Source organism: Stenella coeruleoalba (assembly GCF_951394435.1).
Source record: "Stenella coeruleoalba genome assembly, chromosome: 1".
Taxonomy (NCBI): Eukaryota; Metazoa; Chordata; class Mammalia; order Artiodactyla; family Delphinidae; genus Stenella; species Stenella coeruleoalba.
In genome coordinates this window covers 89,569,232-89,583,427 of record NC_137169.1, presented here as the reverse complement: position 1 = coordinate 89,583,427, position 14,196 = coordinate 89,569,232, and the positions used below count along the sequence as shown (strand labels likewise).

The 14,196-nt window shown below is 35.9% G+C and overlaps 2 protein-coding genes and 1 long non-coding RNA gene across 3 annotated transcripts in view; 1 reads left to right on the top strand and 2 right to left on the bottom strand.

Moving 5' to 3' along the window:
• Positions 1-14,196, bottom strand: part of LOC307190178 — a 232,683-nt gene that overhangs the window by 29,051 nt on the left and 189,436 nt on the right. The window lies entirely within an intron of this gene.
• The window catches only part of OLFM3 (olfactomedin 3), a gene marked incomplete at both ends in the record, with an annotated part of 194,170 nt that overhangs the window by 67,273 nt on the left and 112,701 nt on the right, over positions 1-14,196 (top strand). The gene's annotated exons all lie outside the window — the stretch shown is intronic.
• Positions 11,926-12,744, bottom strand: LOC307193683 (oocyte-expressed protein homolog; the record flags this gene model as incomplete). Its single annotated transcript, XM_079935989.1, has 3 exons — positions 11,926-12,008; positions 12,206-12,281; positions 12,430-12,744. 3 exons carry the CDS (start codon positions 12,742-12,744, stop codon positions 11,926-11,928), a joined length of 474 nt encoding a protein of 157 aa, XP_079792115.1.

Below are 14,196 nucleotides of genomic sequence, written 5' to 3'. Positions count from 1 at the left end.
TGATTTGCATTTCTCTAATGATTCATGATGTTGAGCATCCTTTCATGTGTTGTTGCCAATCTGTATATCTTCTTTGGAGAAATGTCTGTTTAGGTCTTCTGCCCATTTTTGGATTGGGTTGTTTTTTTGATATTGAGCTGCATGAGCTGCTTGTATATTCTGGAGATTAATCCTTTGTCAGTTGCTTCATTTGCAAATATTTTCTCCCATTCTGAGTGTTGTCTTTTCGTCTTGTTTATGGCTTCCTTTGCTGTGCAAAAGCTTTGAAGTTTAATTAGGTCCCATTTGTTTATTTTTGTTTTTATTTCCATTTCTCTAGGAGGTGAGTCAAAAAGGATCTTGCTGTGATTTATGTCATAGAGTGTTCTACCTATGTTTTCCTCTAAGAGTTTTATAGTGCCTGGCCTTACATTTAGGTCTTTAATCCATTTTGAGTTTATTTTTGTGTATGCTGGTAGGGAGTGCTCTAATTTCATTCTTTTACATGTAGCTGTCCAGTTTTCCCAGCACCACTTATTGAAGAGGCTGTCTTTTCTCCATTGTATATTCTTGCCTCCTTTATCAAAATAAGGTGACCATATATGTGTGGGTTTATCTCTGGGCTTTCTATCCTGTTCTATTGATCTATATTTCTGTTTTTGTGCCAGTACCATACTATCTTGATTACTGTAGCTTTGTAGTACAGTCTGAACTCCAGGAGCTTGATTCCTCCAGCTCTGTTTTTCTTTCTCAAGATTGCTTTGGCTATTCAGGGTCTTTTGTGTTTCCATACAAATCGTGAAATTTTTTGTTCTAGTTCTGTGGAAAATGCCACTGGTAGTTTGATAGGGATTGCACTGAATCTGTAGATTGCTTTGGGTAGTATAGTCATTTTCACAATGTTGATTCTTCCAATCCAAGAACATGGTATATCTCTCCATCTGTTTGTATCATCTTTAATTTCTTTCATCAGTGTCTTAAAGTTTTCTACATACAGGTCTTTTGTCTCCTTAGGTAGGTTTATTCCTAGATATTTTGTTCTTTTTGTTGCAACGGTAAATGGGATTGTTTTCCTAATTTCACTTTCAGATTTTCATCATTAGTGTATAGGAATGCAAGAGATTTCTGTGCATTAATTTTGTATCCTGCTACTTTACCAAATTCATTGATTAGCTCTAGTAGTTTTCTGGTAGCCTTTTTAGGATTCTATATATATGGTATCATGTCATCTGCAAACAGTGACAGCTTTACTTCTTCTTTTCCGAATTGGATTCCTTTTATTTCTTTTTCTTCTCTGATTGCTATGGCTAAAACTTCCAAAACTATGTTGAATAATAATGGTGAGAGTGGGCAACCTTGTCTTGTTCCTGATCTTAGTGGAATTGCTTTCAGTTTTTCACCATTGAGAATGATGTTGGCTCTGGGTTTTTCATATATGGCCTTTATTATGTTGAGGTAAGTTCCCTCTATGCCTACTTTCTGGAGGGTTTTTATCATAAATGGGTGTTGAATTTAGACAATGCTTCTTAAAGAAAGTTTCCAGTGATGTGATATATCTTCCTCCGTATTGCCAAGAAATGTTTAAATGAATTATTTTTCAAAGAAGGAGTTTTTAAAAACCCATTCTAGATTAATAGAAAGCTGGTTCCTTTGTGTTTCACAAAAAAAAAAAAAAAAAGTTGAAAGACAAGTCAAAGCCCAGTTTAGAAAAAAATGCCATTTTATATCAAACCATTTCAGGTAGTTTTTACTTCTTTTCTCACAATTCTTCTCTAGGCTTTTACAGCGTAGGGTTATAGAGGACTGTCATTTTCAGTCCTTCTATCTATTTTTAAAAAAAATGAAAGTGGTTATATGTAAAGAATGAAAGCCATCCTTCCTTTGAAATAAGGCTAAATCATTTTTAAAAGATTTCAAGCTAAGTGTGGCTCTCAAATGCTTTTCAATCCCAAGAAATGCTCTGGCCTTCACTCATCAATCGGCAAAGTGATTACATTATTTTTCCAATTTTCTGGTTATTGCTGTATCTGTTTTTCAGAAGGCAATGCTAGAATTAAAGAACTTCCTTTTAAAAATGCAAAAATAGTAAGCTTTCTTTTAAACCAAAGTTAGAAAATTTTGTTCAGTTTCTATTTTTTATGTCCTACCATATTGAGAGACAATTATCTACCATATGTGAAATGTAAACAGCTAGTTTTAAAACACATTGTACAGACTTACAGATTCATTAAGATATCAGAAATGGTTGCAACTAATCCTCCTATTTAAATAAATGAAGAAACTCAGGGAGGAGACTAATACCTCCAATATGTCAGTTACTCTACTCAGTTTTTTATCTATTTTACCTCATTTAAGACTTACATCCAACTTGCAATCAGAGTTGTAAGTCCTAGTTTATGACTAGTCCAAAGTCACAAAGTGATTTAACTGCAGAACTGAGACTTCTGCTGGAGACTTTTGTCTTAATACATAGCTCTTTCTGCTATACCAAGCCATCTTGTACCACCTATTGATCAAAGGCTTACATGAACATAGTGACAGGCTGAAGAGAAATTATTTGGGGAGCTGAACCTTATTGTCAAAGATAAGAGATTTAAGACTAGATAGTATAAATGTGATTTTTTCTGTGACAGAGACTACCTTGTTAGATATAGATTAGTAACATCCCTATTTTAGTACCATCTCAATTGCCATAGAGAGAAGGTCTGTGACCAAACAGCTAAATGTAGCTGAGTATGATGCAGCTTAATTGGCTTAAGCCTACAGCTATAAATTTCTAATTTTTTATGCTCTAGCTCAATTAAGCTCACCTAACGCTTTAAATATTCAGCAATTTATTATGAGCATGAGTATAGCATATTCAGTACCTTAAAATAATCATCCAGATTCAAACCTAGACTTTGTCACTTTCTTGACTACTCTCTTACCTCACTTCTCTGCATCCTTGACACTTGGGTCAGAATTACTATCCAAAGGCATATGATTAAATATATTCACCAAATATTTACTTTCAAGCCATTATAAGTAGAGAAGATACAGATAATTAAGTTAAACAATTTTAGACTCTTAGGTCTTTCTGATAATTAACTCCATTTTTCTTCTGACTTTTTGTGAATAATTTTAAAATACAGAAATTTCACTTGTTAGATTTAAATAGGACTTTTCCCCCAAGCTTTTCTAATTACATAAACTTTAAACAGATTTTACCCACACTTTAATTACTTCACTCATAGGATGAGCTAAGAATATATTTCAGACATTCCTATTTCCAGGTTGTTCAGAATTCAGAAGTGCTGAAGTGTTTTGAAATTCCCCTGTAGAATTTAGTGCAAAAATACAAGTTAAAAATAAGTAATTGGATTGAGATTATAAATACACAGATTTAAAAGGACATGGCCACAGGAGAATTTAAAAATATTTATAAATTCTACCAAACCTCCTTATTGTATTCAGGAGCAAATATTCAAAAGCAAAGGAATAGTCACACAGGAAGGAATATATCCTTGTGTAAATTTTAAAATTAGCATTCATTGGGGCAATCAGGTTAAAGTCAGTCATTCTACCGAAATATGTCTAAGAAATAAAGGGCACTGTCTGATGCATAGGACTACCTGGCATCCAGAAAATGCCTGGACAGAATCCTCTGAGATTCATGGTTAAGCCGAGCACCTACAAAAATAGAGTTGCCATTTACTGAGATGGGGAACGTCACTCGAGCAATTTTGCTTGTTTCTGTGACAGAAGGGGACAGAGATAAGAAATGCAGTTTAGAATAAGCTGATCATACGCCGCCTGTGGAGATCCAACTTGAGATATTAAGTAGGGAGTTTAGGTAAATGAATTTGGAGCTCAAGGAATAGATCCAGGCTGGAAATAAAATTTTAGCGGTTCACAGCATGTAAATAATAGCTAAATCTCTAAGACTGGATAATCTCACTTAGGGATGAGCAGAGAAGATACAGAAGAGTAAAAATCCAAAGACTGATTCCTGGGACAATCTACCATCAGAGATCAGGGAGCTGAATGGTAAAAGCAAGGGGAGCTAAGAAGGACAGGATGGTGAGAGAGTAGGAAAAGCAAGAAAGCCAGAGTTCTGGATGTCAAATGAATAAAATATTGACATTTCAAGGAAAAGAGAATGATCATCTGCATCAAATGTTGCTGAGAGATCACAAAAGATGAGGACTGAGATTTGACTTCTGATTTAGCACTGTGGTGACCGCTGGTGACTAACTAGAACAATGTCTGTGGAGCAGTGGGAACAGAACATGACTGGAACAGGTTAAGAGTAGAATAGGAAGAGAGGAACTGGAGACCAAAAGTTCAGAAAACTCTTTCGAGGCATGTTACTTTTTTTTTTCTAAAAACCAACCTTTAATAAGCTCTGCCCCTGAGTGGTCAAAGTGAAAACTGGGGAGACTTTGGAGTCCACCTACTTCCTGGTTTATGTGACCTTGGAAAATTACTTAACTTCCTTGGGTTCAATTTTCTGTAAAATGGGAAATATGATGCAGATGAGATCAATTTATAAAGCAGTGGGACAACATCAAGGCATTTTACTTTAAAGAAAAGAAGAGAAATGGTCTGGTAAAGGGATATGTTGAGTTAAAAGATCTTCGTAGTTATTTAAAGATTTATATCAGATAATAAATTTTCTTTAAAATCTACTATTTCACTGTTTTACAATTCATCACAAGGAGCTAAATAAGGATCAAATTAAGCTCTAATATCTGGCATTGTTTGATCTCTGATAATAACACTTTGCAAATAAAATTAAGGTAAGTTTAGGTAGTTGGCATGTAGCAGTGAACTGAAAATTCATTATGTAAGTCCATTAACTGAATCTACACATTATCAACAAATTTCCTTCCTCCTTTTGAAACCTAAGATTGGAAATATTCTTCACCTATTTAATTGAATATGTTAAAACGGTGACCTTATAATCTTCCCTATTAATATTTAAATGTTTTTCCATGAATAGATTAAGACAACCTAAATACTGAATTTTTGAGTGTGTCAATATCCACACCTAAGATATAAAATATAAGATATAATCTATTTACCATGTTTAGTCATATGTAGTAGGCAGATGTCCACATCCTAACCCCCAGAACCTGTAAGTATGTTACCTCACACAGATAAAGCGCCTTTGCAAATGTGTTAAGTTTAAGGTTTTGAGATGGAAAGAGTACCCTGGATTACCCAGGTGGGCTTAATTTAATCGCAAGCAGCCTTATAAATGAAAAAAAAGGCAGGAGAGTTAGAGTCCGAGAAGAAGATGTGATGATGGAAGTAGAGGCTAGAGTGATATGATTGCTGGCTTTGAAGATGGAAAGAAGCCACAACCGAGGAACTCAGACAACTTCTTGAAGAGGGAAAAGGCAGGAAGCAGTCTCTTTCCTAGAGCCTCTAGAAGGAACACTGCCCCGTTAAGACTTTAATTGTAGCTCTATGAGATCCATTTCAGAACTCTGACCTATAGAACTGTAAGATAATGAATTCTATTATCGTAAGTCACTAAGTTGGTGGTAATTTGTTCTAGTTGCAATAGAAAACTAATACACCGTTAGGGATCTATATTTGTCTAGATCCCTCAATAAACTGTGAACTCCTTAAAGTCAGGCTCTGGTTTTGATCAGCCCTGTATTTCTTACAGATCTCTATAGTACCTTGCTTATAACAGTTGCTCAATAAATGCTGAATTTCTTTGGAAAATTAATTAATATATAAGCACTGTATCAAAACTAGACCAGTAACTACAAAAATGTTTGTGCAGAAGGAAGCCCTAAAGGGGAAAATGATAAAATGTGGTATTTATCCTCATTGTTCTTTCAAACAAATGAGTTTACCAACATAAATGAAAGACACATTGGAGAATTATAAATTATGTGACCTTTTCTTACTCAGCATGATACTATAATTCCTGAACATTAGAAGAAACATGCTCTTAGATTTCTACAAGTTTTTAATATAAGTGCATTCTAGGATTTGCATATTTTTAATCATGGAAGAAGTAATAAGGTAACAGCATTTTTTTAAAAAATTTCAGCAATAGTTACTGCAATTTGTAAAATATGTTTATTGATTTTATTTTATTTTTGGCATGATATCCAAAAATAGAAGTTTAATAATAATTTACCTTTTTTAAAAAAAGTATTTTCTGAAAATAACTTTCCTATTATAAAAAACAAAGTTTGTGACTATCTTCATAAACAATGCTGTATTCCATTTCAATCCTTCATTGCTATATTGGTCACTATAATAAATGATACTGTGATTTAGACATAGTATTAAAAATCACTGAGATCTTGGGGCTTCCCTGGTGGTGCAGTGGTTGAGAGTCCGCCTGCCGATGCAGGGGACACGGGTTCGTGCCCCGGTCCGAGAGGATCCCACATGCCACGGAGCGGCTGGGCCCGCGGGCCATGGCTGCTGGGCCTGCGTGTCCGGAGCCTGTGCTCCGCAAGGGAGGCCACAACAGTGAGAGGCCCGCGTACCGCAAAAAAAAGAAAGAAAAAAAAAATCACTGAGATCTTAACACTTGATTTAACTCTGAAACATACTAACCTCTCCTCCCAGTGCACATAATATTGTACTATCAAATTATAAAAAAAACGTAAATAGCTGAAAAATCATCTGGATGATTTTATATTTAACAAAGAATGTAAATATATTGTACTGCTTTCCTGTTTGTGATTCCTTTAGACATGTTATTCAACATTAAATCATTCTTAGCTCAGTGAAGCATTTTTCGTCAAACTAAACCTAAAATGTATTAAAGTTTTCACTTGATCTTTTTTATAACTCTTTGATGCCCCTGATATTGTACTATCTAGCTTACATATTTAGTTTGTTCACATGTCTTTTTTGCTATAGGAATAGTTAGTATACACTCCGTATAGGTATACTCAGTATATATTCAGTATATAGCTATGTATACTCAGTATACAGCTTAATATCTAGCTCATAGTAGGTGCTTTATAATAAATCAATTACTCAGATCTCTCAGTCATAAAAACTCTTCAATATTAATGATTTATTTTTTATGACAACATTCAGTCAGCTCTGACAGTCAGTACAGATTTGAGCCAATTTGTTGCCTTGAATATCTATGAAAAATAATACAAAATATGAAAATAATAATAGTTCTTAGGAATTGAAAGGTAATCATCATCAACAAAAACTTCAATTGCTCTCAATATATTATATTTAGTAAGGCAGGAAATTTAACTATGTATATATTTCAAAAGTATTGTCAACAATCATGAAAACTGAAAATTCAGCCAGCCAGAATGCCAATTCCTCAACTAATCTCTCCTTGTGATACTAACTCTCCGAGATCATCTCCAGAATTATAAAAAGGAAGGGACACTATACTTACCTCAGAGGGATAGAGTGAGAATTAAATGAAGTAATATCTCAGACAGAGGAGCTTGAACTTGGAACTCAGATAGACCTAAATTTAAAATCCATTATGTCACACCTCTCAAGGTCTCTGCATCCTCACTTGGAAGAGGAGGATGGCAATATCTATCTTTGAAAGTCTGTTTGGACTTTTAAAGATAAAGTATGTCAAAGTATCTGATATAAAGTAAATGCATAGGAACTATTACTAGAAAAGTAATGACCCAGAATAAATGTTTAAAAAATATTTCCACTGTTTTTTTAAATTAGAAATATTTTTGATCTGTGAATCACTGTTCCCAGTTGTGTAACTGCCTAAAAGTCAATTCAGCCTTTATGTCTCAGTTTCCCACATATACAATAAGAATGATAATAACCAGTGCTTTGTACCTCTCAGAGTTGCTGAAAGGATCAAATGAGGCAATACAAATGAAAGCTCTTTGAAAAGTGGTGTTATTAATAGCTGTGCTAATACTCATAATAATTTAATAGCACAAATAAATCTGGCATTAATTCACAACAATGGTCATCTTACTGAGGACATTACAATGATCTATTTTCAGGATAGAAAGTTCCCGATGAATTGGCAAGTATATAGAAATAGACTTCTGAAAGGATGCCAAAGCTGGAACATCCTCAATTCTGTGTGTTTCCAGCTATAGGAAGTGAAACTATTCTACCTTGCAAAGATAATTATTACTTTATTTTAATATTCATCAATTTCTCTCTGTTTTGAATATTTGCCAACTTCTTTTCTAGGAAGGGTTTTGAGCTATTTCTAAGAGAGGAGGGCTATTGTGTTTTTAGTTCTGTCAAGTGATTATGATTATTATCTTTAAGTTTTTCAAGAGTAGAGAATCAAGCTTTAAAAAATAAGCATGAATTTTAAGATAAAGTGTTTCATTGTTTAATGGCATACTTCATCATTTACCTTAAGACAACAGAAACTTCTTTATCAGTGCCTTTTACTTGTTTTAAAGATGATTTCTTTCAGACAGTTCAGATCTTAAGAGAATTACAGTGTAAAAATTATTCAAAGCAAATTTTCAAAAAGACATCATTTTAAAAGTAATAATTCCAGCTGGTTAAATGAAGAACACCAAAAACATTTGAGTATTTTCTGTACCCTGATAGCATACTGGCCCAATTGTACATAAAATATTGATATTTACTTCTATTCCTTGCCACTTAAAAATCAAATTGACTTTCTTTTATACAACTTTGTATTTTAACACATTCTATTAATTATCAACATGTATTGTGTAGATAGAATGCACACAGCGTACCATGTATAGTGAACCTACTTTATGTAATGTTTCTATGTGCATAATTTTTGGAATTCTTAAAATTGTTAATGTTTGATGACTTTAGTAGGCCAAGTGAGTAATAAAATCAAGATTAAAAAGTAGTGTCCTTACACATAGTACATAGTGATGAATAATCCAAACATTAGCCAAACTGTCAAGCATTTAAATAACTATTCTAAAAAGAAATTTCCCAATCTCTCTTCTTTTTAACTGTATTAAATGTTGTGTTAGTTTGCCAGGGCTACTGTAACAAAATAAGAAAGTGGGTGGCTTAAACAACAGATATTTATTTTCTCAAAGTTCTGGAGGCTAGAAGTCCAAGATCAAGGTGTCAGTAGGTTTGGTTTCTTGTGAGGCCTTTCTCCTTAGCTTTCGGATGGCTTACTTCCTGCTGTGTCCTCACACTGTCTTTCCTCTATACACGCACATACCTGTGTACATCCATATGCTCTCTTATTATTAAAAAAAAAAAAGTCATACTGGATATAGGCCCACCCAAATGACCTCGTTTTACCTTAACTACTTCTTGCATTTCCAAATACACTCACATTCTGACATACTGAGGGTTAGGACTCCAACATGTTAATGTATATAAAGGATAGAGTAAAGGATTATTTAGTAACTTTGTTGTGGATAATTTTTGGAAAATTGGAATAAGGTTTAATTATAACCATTTTCCCACAAATGTTGAACAGTCAAAAATGTTCAATGGTTTTATAAAAATCCCACAAGGAAAATCCTGTAGGCATATTTATCAAATTCCTACAAAAGAAGACAAAGCAGGAGCTCCTAAGATTAAATGTAAAAGGTGGGGATGATGGAAAATCACACAGAAAACAGTAAATAGTTTAACTACATACAATAAAAATTTTTCATATGCAAAAATTTGAGAAGCAAAATGGTGGACAATATTGGTTATAATGGACCATTATTTGTTACAAAAGCTTATACAGATAATAAAAATCCTTATCTTCAGAGTTGAAAGAAGTAATGATAGGACTGAATAAAGAAAACTAAACAAAATTAAAGACAATCTACAGAGTGGGAGAAAATATTTGCAGATGATGTGACCAACAAGGGATTAATCTCCAAAAAATACAAACAGCTCATACTGCTCAGTATCAAAAATACAAACCACCTAATCAAAAAAATGGACAGAAGATCTAAATAGACATTTCTCTAAAGAAGACACACAGATGGCCAAGAGGCACACAAAAAGATGCTCAACATGGCTAATTATTAGACAAATGCAAATCAAAACAACTAGTAGTTTTAACCGGTCAGAATGGCCATCATCAAAACGTCTACAAATAATAAATGCTGGAGAGGATGTGGAGAAAAGGGATACACTGTTGGTGGGAATGTAAATTGGTACAGCCACTATAGAGAACAGTATGGAGGTTCCTTAAAAAATTAAAAACAGAGCTACCATATGATCCTGCAATTCTACTCCTGGGCATATATCTGGAGAAAACCATGATTCAAAAAGATACGTGCACCCCAATGTTCACTGCAGCACTATTTACAATAGCCAAGACATGGAAGCAACCTAAACGTCTGTCAACATATGAATGGATAAAGAAGATGTGGTATGTACATACAATGGAATGTTACTCAGCCATAAAAAAGAATGAAATAATGCCATTTGCAGCAACATGGATAGACCTAGAGATGATCATACTAAGTGAAGTAAGTCAGACAGAGAAAGACAAATATCATGATATTGCTTACACAAGAAATCTTTAAAAAAAAAATGATACAAATGAACTTATATACAAAACAGAAAGAGTCTCACAGACATAGAAAACAAATTTGCATTACCAAAGGGGAAAGTGGGAGGGATAAATTAGGAGTTTGGGATTAACAGATACACACTACTATACATAAAATAGATAACCAACAAGGACCTACTGTATAGCACAGGGAACTATAACCTATAAGAAAAAGAATATATATATATATTATATATATTCAGTTACGTATATTATATATATAATATACATATAACTGAATCACTTTGCTATACACCTGAAACTAATACAACTTTGTAAATCAACTATACTCCAATAAAAATTTTTTTAATTAAAAAAAATAACAAAAATGTAAAAAAGCATTTAACAAACATGTGAAGTAAAGCAGAATAACATTCAATATCACTTGCAATCAAAGATTTGTGTATATGTGTGTTTAAAAGCCTTGCAAATGCCTCGAATCCATTACTGCTAACGGGTAAAGAAACTGCATGAGTTGAATCAACTCCAACTTTGTGTCTGAAGCCACAGAATTCTTGGTCATCTTTCCTCCAAGATTCTGCTTCCTGAAAGCGGAAGCACCAAGGGGTTGGGACTATTTTGCACAGATTGGTCATACCATTGTAATGGGTAATGGAAAACCAGCCCAGCCTATGCAGGACACCTGTTTGGGGAGGGGTGGGGTGGGGACAGTGGGCTAGAAGGACACCTTCCAATGCACAAGCTGCCCAGGACCCTGGCTCCTTCTGGTAAATCACAGCACCAGCAGAATGAATGCTGATCACCTCTCTTTGCTTGCATGTTGGAATGCCTACCCACGTGCAAGGTGGGAAGCTCCACTCCAAGAAAATGCACAGGCACACTCCTTGCTACTCAGGGGGCAAACTACCAGCTTAAAAGTGAGAACCTCGGAAGAGAAGTGTGACATTACCTAAGAGCTTGTTAGAAATGCAAATTCATGGGCCCAATGTACTGAATCAGAATCAGTGGAGAAGGGGCCTAAGAAATTGTGTTTTAGCAAGTTCTCAAAGTGATTCTTACACACATTAAAGTTTGAGAACAAATGTTGCAAAAGAAACCCAAAGCTGACTGACCCTGCATTTCTGCCCGCTGTGCATGAGGGCCTGACTCTGACCATAAAAGCAAAAGGGTTAGCGGTTTCAAAATGGTAGAAACTGAGAAAAAAAACAAAAATAAATCCACCACCTATCAGCCATTTAGCCACCTCTCACATCAAGACATGAATGAACAGTCCATCTTTTATAAATTTGCTTAGTTTTGAGTGAGAAAATGTCTTTATGCCATTGGAGAAAAAAAGGAATTCATTTATTTAGTAGAATGGCACTACAAACTCATGTTTGCATCAAAATAATCAAACCACTACCCATCAAGATACAGAAAAAAAAGTGCAGAGATTTAAGGATATTTGCTTCCCTTTAACTTTAGTAGCAGAAGCAGGATTATTCTCATGCTCTTGATAATACTTATGCAACAGGATGCTGGGGGGGCGTCTGGGGACGTGATGCATGGACCTTCAAGAACTCCTCAAGCTGTACCAGCTTCTCAGCTGGGTAAGAAAAAGATGCTCGCTGTTTCAAACTACTGCTTCATGAGGGTTGGGAAGGGTGGGAGAGATTGGAGTGGTGCTGACGATATCAGTTCTTATGGTGGAAGCTCTGAACCTAGGGTCTGGAAATAGTGGCATAACCAAGCTGAGGCTGGCATGGGTAGTGATGGGCCTGAATGCATCACCTCTCCGCCTACTTTTCCAAGGTCCTACTTGGACTCCTCTCACAAAGGGATGCCCATGGTCTACATGCAGCATACTGGAGTTAGGAAACTGCAAAGTTGTGGAAAGATGAGAGGTTGGAAGGAAGCCAGGTACGACCAGGTATTTTCCCCGTGGCTCCCTCCACATGCACGTTTTACAAGATCTTCACCTCAGTCACGATGCTCCTGGTGCCTCGACGCCAGGCTCAGGAGCCTACTTTCACCAGATGTTGTACATCCGGCCATCCGAAGACGGTGATTTCGACTAAGTTCCGGGCGTTAACTGTGTCCACCGTCAACAGGGCCAGGCTCATCCACTCCATTTTTGGAACTATGGCTCGGTCTGGGCCGAAGAGCAAGTCAGCCAGCCATGCCTCCAGGTAAAACAACACTGGGTTTCTCAGTTCCTGCACAGGAAACCACCATGGCCGGGTGTGAATCCCTGGTGGCAGAAGTGGTAACCCCAGCAGCCCGTCTCCCCTGGTGGGCATCGTCCTTCCGTACCCGCGGGCCTCAGTGGCACCTGCGTCCATCGTCAGGCTCCAACCAGCAGCCCAGGAGAGAGGTCATGATGAGCAGCCTCGTGGGACTTGGGGAAGTGCGTAGCCCAGGCCTTTTAAGATTTCCGGCTGGGCCCGCCCCCCTCCGAATCTCTTCTTATGGTCAAATGTGTTTTTGTATCTACTCTCCTTGAGTATATGTGTATATAACGTCCATGCTTTTGCTTTAGACCATTTGAAAACTTTTTTGTTGTTTGATCACTACAGTAGATTAAAGGCTGAAAGGAGTCCCACGTAGGCTTTCACCCTTCAGCTATTAAACGCTGTCAGCATTAAATCCTGTCACTTGATCCCTGCTTCAGCCTATTCTCACCCCTGAGCGATTTCTGGCATCACAGTTTATTGGAAGTGATACCTGTGGTGGTACAGGTGACTGGAATATCACTCCAAAGTAATGAGCTAACTCAATTCTATCGAAATAGTATTCTAAAAACTGGGTAGTCAGGGATGGACGATTGGTCAGGTTAAATCCTGAGCTTGTGACTCAGTCCAGTTTAACAATTATTTTTGGATGCCAGACACTGCCATCCAACAAGCAATACTGAGATAGCAGTGTTGTTATCAAATATATAGAACATGGTCATTATTCTCAATCATGCACCCCAGTGTATTTAGAGGAGTCTTACATTTAAATAGACAATTTCAAAAATAGTGGGATAAATACTAAGAAGCTGGGTATGGCAGCATGCTGTGGGAGCAAGTGATAGAAAACCCAGTTCAGACAAAGGCATCAAGAATGACTTCATGATGATGCACCAGGGGGGCAGACCTGAAGGATAACTAAGAGCTATTAGATGTCAGTTCACTACAATATGTAATAAGCAATTTATTTAATTATGTGTATCTCACTTTTTTTCTGAAAAGGAAATAATATTGGTAATGTACAGCTTCCTTGGAAAATATTAACAAAAAGTAATGGGAATTCTTTATGAAGGTATCACTGTAAATATTTAGTTTCGTATGTTTGGTTTTCAGCTTTTTGTCTCTAGTCTTAACTCAATATACAAGGAATATATTTGGACATATATTCACTGTGCGTCCTGTGAGCAATGTCTAGATTTACTAATGTTTTGGTCTTTCCTAGTCCTCTTTTTTAATATTTATTCATCCACTTCATTTCTCCTCCTGAAGCATTTAAATCATTTTATTCAGCTGCTAAATTTTCAGATGATCTCCGATCCTAACGGTGATGGAGGTATTGCTTTGTATTACTACTTAATGGTCTTGGGGAATCAGTATTTTTGACAGTTAACTATTGGGTATTGATGTGTGTGTGTGTGTGTGTGTGTGTGTGTGTGTGTGTGTGTGTGTGTATAAGATTTTTAGGATTAAGAATTGAACTTGTAACCTCTTGATGCCAATAGTTACTACATGATGGTCCTGACATCATTTCCTTCACCTGAGTACTCCAAATGTCAATGTCAA